Below are 19,848 nucleotides of genomic sequence, written 5' to 3' on the forward strand. Positions count from 1 at the left end.
TATCAGCTTGTGATTTCTGTAAGGCTTTTCTCAGTCTATGTGTTGTGATTTAAGGTGAAGAATGTACGTAGAAAATCATATTGATAGCGGGGATTTCTTTATCCTTATATAGAGGTTAAATATGTGTCTCAAAACAAGATCAAAAACATTCAAAAATAACTTTTGTGCTGTTGCCCCTCTACAGTGCTCATTAGTTGTTAAAAGCCCAAACTACACAGACCTATACATACATCCAGCTTTATGCATTGCAGTGGTTTAACAACATGAGGAATGTTCCATGCATGAGGCGTATGGATGTACAAGACTGAGGTTAAACCTTGAAGAGCAGTCGTGTGAAGACCTGTACTTCATTGTGCTATGCTGTACTGTGTTCCTTACGGTTAGGGTGATTAACACCACGATTTCTTTTTCGTGATTTTTCTGTGCGTAACAGATGTGTCCATTTCTGTATTCTCGCTGCTGTGCCTTTATTTATTTACTTCTGCTACTAATTGTTGTTGCTCTGCTTTGCAAGCCCTTTACTAACCAAACAGTGTTTCTCCCTTTCCTGTCTCTTCCAGGACTGTCATGTAAATATCCACTTCTTCAAGGTAGTTTTCTCCTTGGCGTTCTCCTACACCCTTCTCTTCACACAACCCTCTTTACCAGTGTTTGAAGTTTATTAAATTCAATTTCATTCTCACCGTGTTTTAAGGATGCACTTGTTTTTTCCCCAGTTTAAGCTTTTCTAATGGATAAAAAAAAATTGAAGTATGAATCTTCCATAATTTGTCACAAGGTACTCCCCAGATTAGAAGTTTACTTACAAAAATGGGGTAATCAAACCTCAGCAGATGCAGTGTGCTTTTCCTTTTGAAGGAATTAGTTAAATGAATATCACCTTCTCATGGAAAATGGAAAATGGTGCATCTTTAATTTGAAAGACACTCATGGAACTTTAAATTCACAGATCAAATAATGTTCATGTTCACTGTATGTGTAAATAGATAAATTTCCATAATATAGCATGCATGTTTGATGATATAATATACTACATATATTGCTATATGTTAGTTGGAGTATATTATATCATAAGAGATATTACCCATATGCACAGATGCTCTGATACCTGAAATACCAATTCACCTGTTTACTTCCCATTTTACTTCTTTCACTAATCACCACCTCACTGAGTTATTGCCATAAAAGATACATATCAGCATTGAGAACATACATGTGTGGACCTTTTATTTGCATGTATCTCTAACAAATTATCTTGCTTTATTAGGGGCAAAGGTTATTGACACAAATCACACTTTCAGTTTCATACATTGGTTAAGTTACAATTTAAGTTAAAATTTGAAGCTCCTGTGCTGTAAATTGTTTTAACAATCTGTCTAAGGTTACTGAAGCCATTATCACCTTCAAATAGTATTTTTACAATTGACCTAGAGCAGTTTACATGTTATAGCTCAACGCTTAAAATTTAAAAATCAGATTTTATTTTGGAAGAGTTGTTTATATTATTAATGCATGATTTTACCAAATGTTTTAATATCGAACCAGAAAAACAAAGAATAAGGCAGTTTGTCATTGCCAAATATTTCCTAATGCAGTTATCATTTCTCCTGCAATCAGTAACTTCTTTTTTCTTAACTTTGATTCTTTATCTGGTATCTTCATCTCAGAAAAGCCTGTACAGAAGAGGACGACCCTTCCTCAATCCTTTACACCTCTTCCTATTTGAAAATAAAATCACATGGTGGTTTCATTGATGAAACTTGTTTATTGCAGGGAAGTTGCCAGTTTCTTTGTTTAAATGTATTTTTAAAAAGTTACCCTGAAAAAATGCATGTGGCATAAATACGATAACATCCTGTTGTCACTTCTTTGTAAAATCTACTTTGAAGTGCACTGATATAAACTGACAGAAGTCCGTGGTCAATTCGTGGTTTCATCATAGGAGCGCACCTAAAAAAAGAGCTGAGCAGTTTCCTACAGCTGCTGCTTCATAGGCAAGATTCATGCTTAGTCCTTGTGAATTATAAACATGAATTCCAGCAAAGAAAGTTGGCACTTTGTTCTGATGTGAAGAGGAGACTCAAGAATTCAATTTTTTTCATGGGAAAAAATGCTTCCTTGTTTATTGTCTGTCTTTTCTCTCTGAATTATTACAAATCCCCATTCTGCTTGCTGCTGGCAGTGACTTAGCATCACTAACCTAAGCTCAGAAGCGTCACTGCATGCTGCATTCTGCAAGCTAATCACCACTGACGTTAGCATCTCTTTGGAAATAATTTTGTAAGTAATCAGTTTATGTGGGACTGCTGGGAAGGTTATGTTCCCAAGTTTACAAGATTGGAATTGAAAGGGAACAGCAGGAGCAGATGAAGAAGGAAGGCTGTGTTCCTGAGCGTAATGTAACACTTCTGAGCTAGAAACCAGTAAAATGTACAAAAATGATTTTATAATATCATAGCAAATTTGAGAATGCTGTGAGCAAGGTCAAACAGCATAAATACTTGTTTATTAAATTATCAGATACTGGGAAGGATCATGCATTTATGCTGCTTTTGTTCCGCCAGCAAAGTGTGTATTTAAATAGATTATTTTCACCACATCATGCATAAAACACCTTCATCTTTGTGTGCGTGTGTGTGCGTTAAATAATTCCATAACATGTTAAGACTTGGATACAGAATCCCAAGGTTTTAAAAACAGTCCTAGCCTGCAGCTTTTCACGGCTGTTGTGTTTGATCACAGGGATTTGCACGAAGATCAGGTAGAACTGGAGTCTTTACAGATTATTTTAGAAGAGAATTTTTTTATTTTTTGTCCATGTTGTAATGAGTTTTATGCTTAAAAGCAAATTCTACCCTCTAGGCGTTTTTATTATTGAAAATTAGCAGTAATTTGCGTAATTAAAAAATGAAGGAGCATATATAAAAGCAATTCTTTTTTTGACACTTGGGGATTTGCTGATCTAGCATCATATTTGTTGTTTGGGGTTTTTATTACCACTACCACAGGATATTTCTGCAAGAATTCTTGAATATTATTCCTAGGCAGCCTCTTTAATTACATTTCATCTAGTTAGACACCGCTCTGTTGCAGGGAATAGCGTGTTTGGCAATAAAGGCAGAAAACAAAGTAGCCTCAGGTGGCCACAGGATTATTAAACAGATTAAACATGTTGACAGTGCCAGATGGGTAACTGGAAACTCTTCCCTCTCCAAATTTCACTGCTCACAGCCAGACATCCGTTGTCCAGGGCGATATTCCCTGAAACTCCTATTCTTAGGATAGATACATCCCTCTTCAAATTACTGTCTTTCATAGTCATTTGACCTCATTGTCTACATTTTCTAGGGGATACGCTTACCTTAGTCTTGTGCCTGGCAATTTTGGGGATTTTTTTAGAAATCATGTATTTAAGTACTTCATACAGGTTTAACTTCCATACAGCAACACAAAAAAGTTAAAAAAAAAAAAAATTTTGACGAGGGAATGTGATTATAAATCCCCCAAAATAAGCAGCTCTGATGAGATGCTGTATGGTATATTAAACTGTTATATTGTCCTTTAGGATTATCTTATTGCCTTTATCCTAAGTAAACATCCGTTTAACGTAATGTTGAGCTTGAGAAAATTATTTCTCCTCGGAGTTAGAAACCACGAGGGGTCAGTAAAGAACATGGAATCGCTCCCAAAGCGAAAAGCTGTCTCTAGCGAAAGTCCTGAAAGAAATGAAATAATGCAAATTTTTTGTATGTATATATTTAGAAAGATACAAACCCATTAAATTAATTTGATAAAATTGCTATTTTGATAAAATTCGGTATAACTTTTTGCATACAGCCCTTTATTCAAGATTTTTAACTGGCACTGATGATAATTTTTCCCCTAATCAAAATATTTAATAATTTGCAGCTGTAAAAGCGAGTACTGCCTCTGCTCGCCTTTATATTGCTCACTTCATCCCTACTTTCGGGTGCCTCATGACTTCTATAATTACCTGCCTCCGTCGTGCTCAGCTTTATATGCTAGGTGAGAGAAATGGACCTCCACGGAAATCTCTGAGTCACTAAGTAGAATTCTCTCATGAATTTTGTGAAGCTGCAAGGCGTTAGAAGAGGCATGGGTTCCAAACGCGCAGCTCGTGCTAGGATTAGGCAAAATAACTCAGTTTTACTAATCATCCAGAATTTGTTGTGGGGCACACTGCTTTCTCCTCTTTTATTTGTAACCCAAATTAATTCATGTACACTCTGATATCATCGTTCCTACGTGATGAGCAAAGCAATACAGCATGTGGGTGGGCTTCAGGAGTGGGTTTCCTGTGTTCTTGGACATGCTTTCTGCAAAAAGGCATTTTTAATCCTTTTCACGATTGGCACAAATTTTTTTTCAGGCAAATCCTTTAAATAAATTTACTATTACTAATCAGAAGGGTAAATATGGCACAAGTTTAAGGGGAGGAGGAGAGGAAATGTGGGGAAAAGTAAACTAAAGACATAAAATAGTCCATATTTAACTCTCAGGTAGAGTTTTATCATGCTCCCCATTTATATTTTTATGAAATATCCTGTTTGCCTTTGTGCCTTTTTACTAGCAATGGGAATGATAAGAGGTTTTTTCTAGCTATTTTTTCAATAACTATTTTAGCTATTGAAGTAAAAATGCATTTTACTTCATTTTTTTATATTGCATTTTTTACTAATTATGTCATAGTTCACCATAGTGACATCGCCATCATGAAAATAAATATGAGTGCAGCTTTCTGCTTATTTGCATATTTTCAGTGTTCTCCTTGCTGCAAAGAAGTTTTGGTAGAATGCAATTTCACCAAGGAATACATGGCTGAAAAATGATCTGTGTAAACCTCGTGAATCCTTGACAGTGTCCGTGGCACAGTGCATCTCCCTGGGACAGGGGTGTCTTGCTGTATTGCAGTGTCTCGTGTAGGCATCTTCAGTCTGCTGCGGTCTAATCCAAGCATGCTCCTTTCTGTTCGCATAAATACGTGCGCATACATTCATTAGTGCAAGACATTTCTGTGATTTAGTTCATTAGTTATTTGTTCTTGAAAGGAACAATATTTGTTCCTTTCTAATCTTATTTTTTCTTGAAAGGAACAAATAAGAATCAGTGAGAATGCACAGTAAGGTGGGAAAAAGCCATTCTTCAGAAGAATTTGTTAAGCCAAGGAAAGAAGCACAAGAGCCAGAGACTGTGTCTTTTGTTCTGTTTCACAGGAAATTTAATGCAAAAGCATCTCCCGGATTGCTCAGCACATGTTTTGTAGAGAGACAGGTAAAATGGCCAGGGAAGTTCCTTCCCTCCGTTGACTTACAACAGCAAGGACAGGAGCTCAGGCTGGACCAAGGTGTGACGCTCGTGCCGTCCCCTCTCCGGTTAGAGCTGCTGGGCTGCTAAATCGTCCGGAGCTTAGGCTCTAACTTTCTCTTTTCTGTGCTGTTTCCATGACTACAAAACTCTCCGCTAATGAATTATAAGCTTGCATTAGGTTATGGTATTAAGCTTAAAACTCAGTCTGGTGAAGTATTAGGTCTTGCTGGGGCTTAGAAATGGACTCTTCTCATTTCAAATTCTCAGCATTGTGATAATTAATTTGTATAAACTAGGAAATTGATAGTCCTTCATAGCATCTATAATTACATGGAATTGGAAATGCAATAATGTAAGAAACAAGCTGCCACAATAATGGAGAACATTTCAGTGAGTGGGGTTTTTTCCCCTCCAGATTTTGACTTGAAATTTATTGGATTTACTTACTTTATTAAAAGCTTGCTAATGGCTCAACCTGTTGATCAAAATCCCCACTGAGCTTTCATGACTGGAAACCTGAGTAGGGCTTTTTGTCCTTCCTTGATAAATTATTTCAGTTTCTCTTTTTTATGTCTTAATATGAGTTTTGCCAGTTCTGTCAGGGACATCTTCTACGATTTGTCTGAGATCTGAGCTGCTCTGATGCTTCTTGTGTAGAGCCCAGGTAGTGATAGACTTAACTGAGCATTAATTTCACACTTGCAGCCAAAGCCTCCTGGGCTGTAATAGTGAAAGTTGAGCGTCACTGTTCAGGCTGTTCTTTTCCTCGCTTCTCACCACCTATTTTGCCATTTCTTTAAATGATATGCAGCGGCAGAGTGTTACCTGCAGCTCTGCTGTGGTTTTGGCTTAACTTAAGAATTAGGAACAGAAACGTTGGGAACAAGGCGGGCTAGCGTGAGATGGCTTGTGCCATCACTCGGTGACATTTGAAGAGCATTGGGGTCTAGCAAGGAACTGGTGAGAACTTGCTGCAGTGTGAGAAGCAGGGATGGTTTGTTAGCGTTTCGCAGAGGGATTGAATCCTGGCAAGACGACATTTCTGCTCCACGGATCTCAGGAAAGTCTTGGGACTTGAGATAAAGCCTGCAGCAAACCTGCTCAGTCAGTCCTTAGACTGCTGACCCTCATGCTAGCAAAATTGTGATTTTTTGCAGTGGAGACAGAAGCCAGTGCTGCTCTCTGTTGTCACATCGTTCATTTGCTATTTACGGCTGAATGCAACTGCACGGGCAAAGCAGTCGGTGCTAGGAATCTGCTATAGAGGAGGGGAGGGGACGCGGGTGTCTGATGTGAAGCAGAGCTGGGAGTCTCGAGGAGGCTCCGCTGCCGGGAGCAAAGCTCTCCATTTCTTTTCCCGGTAGGTGCCAGTGGAGCCGATAAGTAACAGATGAAATGTGGCGATAAGCGTGCTGTTTCCAAACAGAAGTTACGTGTGCTGTATGTCTATATACCTCTGCACATGTGATGGGAATTCAGCCTTGTTGTTAAATATTTTTTCATTTATCACTTTCTCCTCTTGAAAATTTGTTACCAATAGCTCTCCCCGCTGGGCATCTGTGAACTTGCTAAGAGCAAGTTGCCTTGACAACCAAGAAATACATCCTCTAGTGAGCTGCACGTCGCGAGGCCTTTTGTTGGCTTGAGTTTTTTTTTCCATGGGAAATGATGTGGATTTGTCCCTTCTGAAGCTGTGCTTGGAGGGTGGCGGGGTGTGGCAGCAAGTTTGGGCAGTTTTGGAACCCCGTGTTCATTTTCCATATGGGAACACACCCAATCTTACTGAGCTGAATGTTGCAAACAGCAGCAGAAGAGAATTAATGAAGGTGAGTGATACAAGGTGTTAAAGCACCAACATGATGCGTAGCTCATTGCCCTAAAGAGATTGAGGGTAGGAATGTGAATTGTATAGCGTTTTTTTTAAATTCTTCACAAATTTTGTTTATTTATTGGCTAATAGGAAAAATGACCGATTCAGTCTTCTTGTTCTGTAATTTTTAAGTTTCTGAACTGTGATTAATAACTAGAAGACAGAAACACCAATGTTCAGTTTTATTGTTTTGTCCTTCTGGATTGTCTTCACAGCAAAAAATCAGAAAGTTTTGAGAAGACTCAATGAGAACATTTACTGTGATTGAAAATTGAGTGCAATGATGGATTACTATTCCCTAAATCACTTCTTTTTCTTCTTTGCATCATACTTCTCATTAGGTTTTGGAGAAGACCTTTTTTTTTCATATGTCATTAAAAGAACAATTTTTACACTTAGATTAAAAATAAATTGAAAGCATTTTTACTGCAAAACCTGAGAAATCTTTTCCAAAAAGCACATACCAAGTTCCAAGAGACTCTCCAGTATAACACACTGGAACTTCTGTAACACTCCATGAAGAAGTGCATTTGGGCTGAATACATAAAGTATGTCTCACCTGTGGTTTCAGGGTAAAAGAACTGGCCGAGATAAGGTGCGTCCAAACCAGAGGAAGTAAGATGATGTGCATGTCTTGTTTTCTTTTAAGATTAACTCTTCTGCTACCAGTGCAGACTAATTTGCCTTTAACATACCGTTTTCCTGGTTTGTTTGCTGCAAGCTGGCTTCGTTGTAACAATATTGTGTTTTTATCAAAGGTATTAAGTCAAGCAGTCTGAATGTAAATTGAAAATTAATCCAGTGCCTGGAATGCCATCTTCAACTTCAAGTTTTAACATCCATAAAAAATAAAGGTGGATTCAAGTAGGATTCTGCCATTTTCAACTTTAGTCGTGGTAGGAGGAGGCAAAATATCATTGCTCTTTTTCAATAAACTTTTATGAATCATTTGAATTTATGTCCCTTCTGTAGTTGCAAAACTGTTTTTGCTCCGGGAATCTGGAAGAGTATGTTGGTTGCATGACATTGTCTCTCTGCATTATTCAAGGCGTATCAGATATAAAACTCATGGTAGAGCTCAGCATGTTAAAACCTTTCCTGTTCTTGACCTTATGAGAATACACTAACATACACTGGCTGTGGGTACACAGAAATTAGAATACCCATTTTTGTGCTCTGCCTCTACAACTGGTAAAAGAAGATTTATAAGTATTACCAGTCATTGGACCCTACATTAGAGTAATCTGAATAAAAGTAGTTCTCCATTGCAAAAGAGTTTGTGGACAATTTTAAGCAAGCTAAGGCATTCCTGCTATTGTAAAAAAAAAAGTTAATGTATAAAATCAATAAAATGGTTTGAACTGTGATATTTGTAATGCTGTAAGGATGAGTAGGTCCCAAAATAATATAGAACGTTTTAAGTAAATCTATTAGAACTGCTTTTTATGAAATATGCTTTCCTCTAAGACAGCAACCAGTAGGCTGTGACTCTGGTTAGCTCTTCCTACTTTCAGATCTACCTCTCTGTTTGCTCCAGGTGTTTTTCATATTGGTCCTTTTTTCTAGCCATATCCAACTGTAAGAAAACCTGCTCCTCTTCAAGAAACTGAGTTTGTTTAAATAAACACCTGAGAAAATACATTTCTTGGGTTATTTATAAGGCCAGAGCTTGAAGAGAAAAATGATGGGTCTGTGCAAGATCCAGAAAGATCTGGACACCATTTAACAGCGTTGGCTTTAGGGAACAAGACCTCCATCTGTGGTACCACATCTGGGTGCCTTGATCTGTGCGTGTGTCTCAGGTCCAATGCCCTGCTCTTCAGTTTTGTGTGGGTAAAGCTCTACATCACAAATTGCTCTCCTTACCCACGGTTTATCTATCCAAGAGAGCCCTGGGTCTCTTTCTTCCTCTGTGGTTAGTCCTGCTGTTGAAACAGCATTCCCAGGAGCTGTGGAAATCACTTCTATCCAATGTCTGTCCTATTTTTAGTGCATAAGTTGGCCTTAACAGAGCATAAGCCTCAAACAGATTCTCCTTCCTTCTAATAAACAGTAAAGCTATTCATCATGGGCAATCCTGAATGCAGAGGTGACGGTGAAAGTAATGGTGTGTGATTTTACATTTCATTTATGCAAATTAAATGCATCAGTAACGTAATGTTTTCTCTAGTATGTTTATTTTTATTGTACTCCTCTCCTTGACTGTATTTTAACAGTAGTTTTAGTTTGTAGTTCCCTATCTAAAGTATCTGAAATATATTAATTGTTCCTTATGTGAAAAAACAATGTCCCACATGTTGAGGTATTCAAAAAGCTGAGGAAAAGTGTTTTTCTGGCAAAATATCTGTTCAGCAAGTTATTTCCCATGTGGGTCATAACAAGAAATTAATGTTGCTGTGTGTGAAGAAAATGTGTAAGTCATCGCATTGTATATAGCATCATTAAACATCTCCAATGGGCACAGCCAACTGCTCAACCAGAGGGTGAGATGAAGGCCCATTCAGATGCCAGAAACCCTGCAGAAATGGCCACAGCATATGGGCGGATGAGGTCTTCTCCACATGCACACTAAGCCCAGGACGTTTCAGATGTGTTTTCTCCAAATCTTTACTGAATCTTGTAAGAAAATGGTTGTTTCCCTCTATCTTCACCCATTGCTTGCAATAAGGCATGGCATTCGCTCAGTTTGTAGATTTTCTGTAGTTTAATGTAAAGCAATTTTGATATTTGAAGACATTTTCCTAATCCTTTAGTCATAACCAGAAATCATTAGTTGAGTTTCTGAAATACTTTTGTCTTGCCTCGTATTCTGGGTTAAGTTCTGAAATAGAAGGGCAAGGTTAAAGGCTTTCCTTAAATCCATCAACATCAATTACTAGTGATGAGTTGTGACGTTTCTCTGAGTACAGAAACTTCCACGAGGCTTATAAGAGATGTTTTGGTTTAAGTTTGTACTTCAGGATGAATTGGATAACGCAGAATATACACAGCAGCTAATTCTTGAAGACAGGTAATAAGTACTAGATCTTTCAGGGTTTATTTCATAAAGATGTCTTACTGTCCCATCAAAAACTTGGTGGCACAGGTAGCATCTGTAATGGCTTGACCATGTTTATCTAATTTTATTTCCCTGCCCATAGCCTAATTTTGTTCCAGTAGCTCTGAAAATTTTTTTAAATAGTACTAAGAAGACAAAATTTTATGCCTGAGGCAAAGTCGTAATTGAAACATGTTGCAGTAGTGTTTTGGGAAGCTCTTAATGGATCATCTGTGAAATGTTTTGGTTTGGATTATTATTGTTTCCTTTTTTTTTTTTCCTCCCAGTACATGTTTGCCAGCTTTGAAATTCCCACTATATTTTCGCTAGGACCTTAAGCCAAAAAGCAGTGAAAGTAATTCACATGCTAAATGTGAAAAACTTTTTTCGTCATGCTCATGAACAAATGGTCAGTGACCTAGCTGAAGGGAAATATGGACCTTTGATAAGGTTGTGATAATTTAATAAGGTCGTTGGCCATTCCACTTGGGTCCGTGCGCTTGCATTGAATCAACCTGGTTGTTCTCGAGCATTTTGTGGATGCCATTTTCCTACGTTTTCTTACATATGGTTTGCAACCGGGTTTTCTCTACATGTACCAGTGTCCGGGCTAATGCACCGGGATAGCTCAGCACTGGTGATGAGATAACCAGGATTGTCACCTTCCCGTCACCACGGATCACTCAAGCTGCGGTACAGTCCATAAGCTCCTGCCTGCGCTAGCCACCTACCTGGAGCAGATGGCAGAGAAGCCCACCTGAGCGAACAGGAGGCACCTGATGTTCTCCTTAAAAATCTACCATATGAAAAAAAGAAATTATCAAGTTGAGAGCAACATCTAATTTTAAAAAGATAAAAAATGGAAGTAGAGGAGCGTGCCTCTAGCTCATTGAATGTAAGCGTTTTCTTGCGAGGGTGCAGAGGGGCCTCAGTTTGGTACTCTGGTATTATTTTAAGGTGCCGCCTTCAGATCCTGACAATTTCATCTCGCATGCGTTTGATCCGAGCGAGCCCGGTGCTTTCAGCTCTGGGAGCTGGCAGAGGGCACAGGAACCTGCTGATGAATCTGCTGCTCTTTTTCTTTTGGAAAAAGTACTGTTCACCCCCTGAGCCTGGGATTGCAGCACTGCAGAAAGCACTCCCTGCCCGAGCGGCAGGTTTGTACCCAAAGAAACAAACTGCCTTGGAACAAAATTTCATTTGTTGTTTCGAATGATATATTTTTCAAACAAGCTGCCGACAACCGACCCAGTGAGTTTAAAATATAAAAAATAAAACTAGTTTTTTCCATTTGGTGCCTGATTTGGATCTTCCTTACTTGCTGAAAAGGCGGATATTGAGATTGCTTCTTGTATCGCAAGAGCAGGATCTTTTATCTGAGATCCCATATGCGAGAGCATCACAAAGACACAGCCAGCAAAGCTGCTCCTTTAAACCATGTCTTCATCTTGTACAAATAAAGGATATCAGGATTTTTCTTTTTTAACTTGTTCTGCTTATGGCTCTTGTATTGTGCCCTTGAAAGGAGCTTTGTCCCAACAAAGAGCTCCATTACAGACACTGGATTTGTCCCAGCAGCCGGCTCTGCCGAGGGGCCGTCCCTTGCAGAACCAGGGACTCAGGCTGATGCTCAGGACTGGCTCTTCCTAAATGTTTGCACAGCACATCATCCTGATTAGCATCTCCAAGTGCTGCTTTCATGCAAGCAAGTAATAATAGCGGTGGAGGAAATTCCACGTTTTAAGCTGTATTACAATTAAAAAAAAAAAAAAAATATCAAAACTGCCAAAATTCATATCCCTGTGGCAGGGTATGAGACTTTCTGCATTTATAAAGTTGCAGCAAGAGTCATCCCATCTGAATATACTTTTCAAGTGACGTGGGGTTATTTTATCAGAGGACTGCTTGACATTACTGCCTGCAGTAGTAGAGGGCTGGACTCTATGAATTGAGTCGTCCCTTTCAATCTTATGGTTTTAAACTTGTCTGGGGAGGGGAAAGTTTGTATCTTCCAGTTTCCAGTGAGGCTGCCAAAGGTACATGCCAGGCCAGGCTTTTCAGATGATTTATTGTGTGACTTTGAATAAACTGTAATTTCTGTAATTTTCTTTATCTGTAAAACAGTGATAATATGCAAATACTGTCATTTTGCGGTGCAGTGAGAAAAGTAGTTATCCTTAAATGTCAAGCATATGTCAATGGCACAAATTAACTATATTAGAGGTTATTTACCAGACCAACACACTAGATAGATGAGGGGAAAGCAATTATATCCCAAAAGTAGTATTAAACTTTCTTGGCTTTGCTTCTGCTGGTATATGGGATTATTTTGAAAAAAGAGGGATATTATGTTGTAGCCTGCATTGTCTTTCGGTGAGTCTTACTTTTTTCTCTTCTAACTTTGAGATTTGAAATGCAACTTACTTGAGCAATTACATGGTGTCTCATATGAAATACTGAGACTGTTGCAACCTTCTGCAAACCAGATTGTCTTGCCAAGGCAGAGCCCTTGTATGTAGTATTTCCCTTCCTCACTTTTCCAGATCAACACTTGATTGAAAATCAAAGTTGATTGTATTGCTAGTTTGAAAGTGGCCATGTTCATCTGCATTAATTCTCATGTGTTGTGGTTTTTTTTTAAGGTTATTTTTCTTAATGCATGTCAAAGATTTCCTAACTCTTGCTATGCATTGACTTTAAGAATTACATTTTAAAAGAGAATGTATTGAAGAGACTGTTTATACCCTAAAATATCCTGTGTAGATCATAGCATGATATTTTTGAAAAGCATTTTTTGTATTTCAAAACAAAAACAGCAGATAAGCCTGCTTTTGGCATGAAAATAAATGATTTTTTTTCTTTGGTTTTGGTTTTTGCTTCGGTTTTGCTCTTCTAACCAGATAAGTGTATCTGCTTTTATCTGGTTATACACGAACACGGTTTTCCACTTTAATTCACTCAATAATGTCAGAAGTATTGTTGGAATGAGTCTTCGGAGTTGCGTCTGTGCAAATTTTGTTATGCAGCCTTTCTCCTGGGAATGCCACCTCAGATACGGTCATCTCCAATTCTAACCTTCACCCAGTGATCCATTCTGTCAAGAAAACAGGCTACTCTTCTTACTTTCCTATTTTTGTGTGTGTGTGTGTGTGTATGTTCTTCAGAAAGCCAAACTTGGGCCAGCTGGTAACAAAGTCATTACTCCAACAGAAGACAAGAACTCAAGTGTGCCATCCAACAATCTGGACAGGGTGAAGCTGACAGATTTCAACTTTCTCATGGTTCTTGGAAAGGGGAGCTTCGGGAAGGTAGGAATTCTTGATAACTACTCCACTCGCATTCTTTTTTCTTTTTTTTTTCTTGAGGAAGAATGAATGAATAATTCTCTAAGAAGTAAAATCCAGAGTCAAAAGGATGTGCATTTTTGAGGGAGGATTTCTTAACATGGAGTGGGGTGATTCCCTAAGGACTAGCACACTTCAGTCGTGATTGGCAGTTTTCTTGAAAAAATAAAAATTTAAAAAAAAACTGTTGGGCAGGATGTAAAAAACAGTTGCTGACTTTTAGATCCTCACTTCTTGGCAGTTTCAAGGAAATTAAGTCTACTTTTCTGGCTTTACTACCTAGGTCACTCTGCCAGTTCTGGAAGTCACCAACATTGGTAAGGCTGAATACTGGGGAAAAAACAGGAATAGGATATATATATATTTGAAATCTGTTAGTCGAAAGAAAGGACCGCTATTTTTCTGTCTGTTTGAACAACCACTTATGTGATAAAGTGCCCTTTACTGAAGAAGTCCCCTGGGACTTAACATTTTATCAGCCCTTTGGCAATGTGCCTGCGATTAACCAGAGGGTTTTGGCACAGGCTTTGTCTGAAATGACTGGTACGGCTCGTTGCAGTGGGTGAGTAATGATGGTATTTTTGGAGTTTTGATCAAGTTCGTCTATATCAATAAAAGGAAAAGCTGAATTGCCATCTATACAAATCTTTGGGCATGTGAGTCACCTTCCCTCCTTGGCAGGGAGGAAGATTTTCACCCTGTTGCTTCTCTTTGTGCAGGTGATGCTGGCAGACAGGAAGGGGACAGAGGAGCTTTATGCAATCAAAATACTGAAAAAAGATGTGGTGATTCAGGATGATGATGTTGAATGTACAATGGTTGAAAAACGAGTCCTGGCACTGCAAGATAAACCACCGTTCCTGACACAGCTTCACTCTTGTTTCCAAACAGTTGTACGTGAGCTCTGTCTTTCTTGCCACCCTGATGTTTTCCATACTATATGATCACGGATTTTATCAGTTCAATAACATCTATTATCATCCAACCTATATATCATAGCTTCTGCGCATAGAAAATGGTGAAGAAAGAGATACCACATGTAATTACTCCTTGTATTTTAAATACAAAACCTAGGTTTAAAGGTTTTTCTTCATACAGTAATTCAAGCAGACCAGTGTGACAATTCATAAATGTAATAATGTGTGCTTTGCTAAGTCAGAGCCTTAAGCCCAGATTCCCAAAGATTCCTAAATACTTTTAAGGATCTGAGGATAGTACTTGAAAAGTCTTAATGGCTGTTATTATATTGTGAGGTGATTAGTCATGAATCAATGTTGATGGATTTAATTTCGTTTTCTGGCACCCCTCCACAGAGGAAACATTGGGGTTTTTTTTTTTCCTTCCTTATAAATATGTGAAGTGGACGTTTCCCCATTACATTGCAAAACGTCTCCCAGAGACAGCTTGCAGGGCGGATCTGCCGGTCCAACGGCTCCATACCGGTCTGTTGGATAAGGTGGAAAGCCGCATGGTAGGCAGTTGGCGCTCAGTGTGCTTTTGGGTAGCGGAGTGGCCATGGATACACTCTGGCACTAGTGAACTGGCTCCAAATGCTCCAAGCTGGGTAGAAGTCTTTATTCACAAGAAATCAAGGCTCTTCTTGTCCCACCTTGTAGCCATGTTATGACAGTGGCCTTGAACTAGTGCTCCCGGGGGGAGTTGTAGCTTAATGGGGTGATGGAAGGACATACGTTGTTGTTTTTCTGCTTGACTATTCCATATCTTTTACTTCTTACATTGTTGATGTTTTTTAATCTAAAAACAAACGAACAAACGGGCGGTTAGTTAGAAGTAATAACATTGCAATATTCCGCAAACAAGCCGCATCATCCTGTCACCATTTCATAATTGTCTGTGTTGTTAGAGGCATTTTCAAACTCTGTTTTATGACTACAAATCTCTGTGCAGAAAATGGCCTGAATGCAACAGATTTGCAGACATAATTAATCACAATAATATGTGAATCTGGGAACTATTGCACTTGGTAATTCTTGCTTTCTAAAATATTTTTCCTGCCTCTACTTATAATATGAAGATTGTTGTAAGAGGTAAGAGATAAGAGAGGTCCTAGTAAGAAATAGACTGCTATCTCCATCTAATTATTTGTCTTTATATAACTTCCTTAGTAAGCAAAAAGCTTAGTGTCATCAGTAAATGAAAAAACACTTTGATCTTATCTTTCTTTCGAGCAGCTACATTTTAAATGTAAAATCTTAAAAGTATAAATGTCTAATGTTTTCTGGCTAAGGAGAATGGAGGAAAAAAGTTGGGGGTTTTAGTATTTACAGTGTAATTTTTTTGTTTTGTTATGTACAAGAGCAATGGAGCTACATAAAGGCCTAGATAATCATTAACACGTTTTCCTAATTTACTTCATGTTTTCCAAAGTGTTGAGTAGTTTGGTGCTATATTCTAGAGGATTAATATTAGCTACAAAAATGAGAAATTGTATATGAAGGAGAAGAAAAGGCGTAAACTGTGTGACTGTAGGAAAAATTGATAATTTTTGGTTAGTGCTTTTAGATGCAGGCTTCTATTGCCATGGGTTTTACAATAAGACAATTCATACAAAAATCTAAATTTTATAAATCCAATCTGGCCAATTAAACATTTTGCCCATGGCTTGTCTGTTGGACTCAGCTTATGAAATCACAGTTTTTAAATGGATGTTAATGTTCTGAAGTCTTAGTTACTGGATGATTGGAGACTTTCAATCAATGGTGAAGGAAAGAGATTGAACTGGAGCATCTTAGTAATGAGTCTCTTTCCCCTCAGAATATTGGATCAGAACTTTTCTACAAATATTTCAGGATAATGATTCTGTCCAAAATATCTAAAGGAGAATCAGAGGAAGCCAAAAATATGTCTTCCATAATTGGGAGGAAGACTATTAATGCATCTTATATGCTGTCTGGATCATATTATAACTGCAGATAGGAAGCTTGCCATAATGTTGTCCACCAGAATTTTTCATGTTAGGTGGCCAAAAACATCCACCCTAAATTAAAAATGTTTGTAGAGTGTAAACAATGTATTCTTACTGAAGTCACTTGGAAGAGCTCAGTTTTAGTCCTCTGAAAACTGGGGGACAGAGCTACTGTTTTAAGTCTTATTGTCTGGAGGACACTGGGTGGGAAAATACTACTTAAGCGCGCTCAAATGTATTATGGTCATGTTTGATTTGAGATACCTGGATATGGCCTTTAAAAGTCCTCACTGTGCAAAAAGAATCTCCCTCCAAAATACCTTATTGCCATCTTCCTCTAGCTGAAATATGTGCCTATGAGAAATTACTTAGTGTCATTTGTAAGGGTTCCAAATACTTTTGTAAATCCTACAATTACTTTTCTTCTTGCCTCCCATCTTCCAAAGGAAAACTTATTAAGAAGGATTAGAAATGGCCTCAAAGCAAGAATTTTCAACAATCTTTAAATTTTTTTTTACATTTATTTTTAGAGAGACAGATTTTTCGGGCAGATCTATATGTGAATAACTATGGGAACCATTGTAGACAAATAATGTATAAAAATGCGTCACTAAAATTGGCAGATCTAGACAGATCTCATCAGTCATTTACTCTTGCAGGTTTTACAAAACATTCCACTTCCATTTCCTGATCTATCAATTTTGCCAGAATGTACAACCAGTCCTAATAATCTTAAAAGCTTTATAATAACATATTAGTAACTTTTTTGCTGATCAATGCATATCTAATATTTTCTCTAATGTATTTATGTGCGTCTTTAATACTTTATCCTAGGACCGTCTGTATTTTGTTATGGAGTATGTGAATGGTGGTGATCTCATGTATCACATTCAGCAAGTAGGAAAATTTAAGGAGCCACAAGCAGTGTGAGTGTCGTGTTTATATATTTAAATCATGTCATCATCTTAATTTTACATTGTAAGAGGATTAGGTTTTTTCTTCTTCCCAGGTTCAGCATGAAGTCTAGGCTGGCCTTTCTTGATTGGTTTTTAAGACCCAAAAGCTGAAGTTTATGTTAAAAATGTTGGCTTTGCACACATAAGCCAAAGGTAGCTATGCCTTTTTATTCAAAAATACAGCAAAAACAAAGGCATGCAACGCCTACTTTAAAAGTGACAAGAATTTGAACAAGGCAACAGGAAATTAAAGGTGTTGCTTGGTATTCTGGTGTTGTTTTTAAAAGCAAATATAAAAAAAAAGTGAGTAGACATTTCAGTCTGAATTAATGTTATAGGAAAAGGCAATACAAATAGACTCAGCATTGCAATATAAATTATAGTTTATACAAGATAAATTCAATATATAGCTTATAAGAATTTCTGTGATCCTACTTTTTTATAGCAGTTTTATTTGTGAGGAGTTAATAAATGATTAGAAGTTGTTTATATACATGATCCCTTTTAGGTAATTGTACATCTGGCATATCAGTGAGCAACTGATAATGATCTGTAGCATATTCAAATGTGAATAGATCCATCAGTACCATTTTAGTCATGCTTGTTACATCTCATCATCATTTATTAGTGTTTCATAAATCGTTTACCAATGAAACTTTAAAATGAAGTGTGACCAACTGTTTTAAGAAGTCAGCTAAAATAATTTCTCATTTCAGTTTAAATAATCAGGGCTTGTTTAAATGAGAGGCCTTCTAAATATAAGTGTTCGAGGGATAAAACAAAATTTCAACAACTCACTAAATAAAAGCTAGATGGTATCAAATCATCCCTGACTCCCAGCTAACGTAACTTGCCAACACCCGTTGCAAATTATGGTGCTTTATGACAGCTTACGCCTGTGGAGCATATTCCAGCACACGCGTTCACAAACACCTCTGATCAAGTGTTCCAGAGCTAAGTTTTCCTTTCCCTTATGCTCGCCTAAAAATTAATCTAATCTTTAAATAATCCTCTTGCACATACTTTGCACAGTTCCACAGCAACTGGCTTCAAACATCCATCAATATTATATATCCTTTAACTACATTCAGCAATTATATTTTATATGGTAATCATTTTAATTAGCTTTATGTAATTAATCCATTAACAACCTGTATAAAGGAATACTATTTCTGCAAATTATTTCATGCCGTATGAATTGCAATGTAAATTGAGCTGCATCCTGAATTCAGCATTCATATGTGATTAGAGATAATGACCTTTGCAGGCAGATTCAGATCAGTGCAGTAAAATGCTGTACTCCAGCTGCCCCATTTTTTTATGGTCCAGGGAGACATTTTCAATTTTTTTTTTTAAATTTTGCATTATTTTAACATCAAATACTCAAAATGTTTCTGTTAAAGTCAAATTGAAGTAAGGTGTCTTTTATGTCATCTGCCTGCAATGTATATTTTTATACTTTAATATATATATACACACTATGCGTTATATACTTTATATACTATTATACTGTCATTCTTTACTATGATGCATTTCCAAAATATTTTGTCAGAAGGAAATCATGAGGCTATAAGAAATGTGTTGGTTTTTTTTTCATACAGGTTCTATGCAGCTGAGATCTCAGTTGGGTTATTCTTTCTCCATAACAGAGGGATTATTTATAGGTGAGTATAATCTGACATAAGTAATTTCTGAACTATTTTTAAAACCCCAAACATGATCTTATGCATTCCTGTGTGACGTTTAATAGTTTTACATGTTCAGAAGTCTCAGTGTGAGTGTGTTCATGGTCACATACATCTACCTCTAGATTAATTGTCCAGTTTCAGGGCTTATGGTTGTTCTTACATATCTGCAGCGAGGTTCCCTCCATCCATAGGCTGCCGTGCATGTGCAGCCCTGTCCCCCCTGCCCCCCCAAGTAGCTACACATATTCCTCACCTAGACGCAGAAGTAGGTAAGTTGGCCATAGTTGATCCTAAACATTAACGTTAAATTACTGTGATTCTTCATAGAGATCTGAAATTAGATAATGTGATGTTGGATTCAGAAGGACACATTAAAATTGCTGATTTTGGAATGTGCAAAGAACATATGTTAGATGGAGTAACAACCAGGACCTTCTGTGGCACTCCAGACTACATTGCACCAGAGGTAAATATTTACCATTTCAAGAACCTTTCAGTCGCTCAAATGAAAATTGTCCCTACGCGCACCTCACACCACCAAGTTTTAATAGCTGTAACTCTGGATACTCTGTGGATGGTACCATTTATACTTCTGCAGGTATATTGAATAACTTTGTGACTTAATACAACATTATAAATAAGACTTCACTATTTTAAAAAATATCGAGTTGATTGAAAAACTAACTTCTTATGAGAACA

General features: G+C 37.6%; 1 protein-coding gene across 1 annotated transcript in view; it reads left to right on the forward strand.

The window, feature by feature from the left end:
- Positions 1 to 19,848, forward strand: part of PRKCA (protein kinase C alpha) — a 156,388-nt gene that overhangs the window by 121,966 nt on the left and 14,574 nt on the right. Inside the window, exons 9-13 of the mRNA XM_075169449.1 lie at positions 13,400 to 13,543; positions 14,299 to 14,472; positions 17,340 to 17,431; positions 19,063 to 19,125; positions 19,477 to 19,615. Of these exons, the coding sequence (XP_075025550.1) occupies positions 13,400 to 13,543; positions 14,299 to 14,472; positions 17,340 to 17,431; positions 19,063 to 19,125; positions 19,477 to 19,615 (612 nt within the window). The remainder of the gene's footprint in view (positions 1 to 13,399; positions 13,544 to 14,298; positions 14,473 to 17,339; positions 17,432 to 19,062; positions 19,126 to 19,476; positions 19,616 to 19,848) is intronic.

The sequence above is a fragment of the Calonectris borealis genome, chromosome 20 (genome assembly GCF_964195595.1).
Source record: "Calonectris borealis chromosome 20, bCalBor7.hap1.2, whole genome shotgun sequence".
In the NCBI taxonomy this organism is placed as follows: Eukaryota; Metazoa; Chordata; class Aves; order Procellariiformes; family Procellariidae; genus Calonectris; species Calonectris borealis.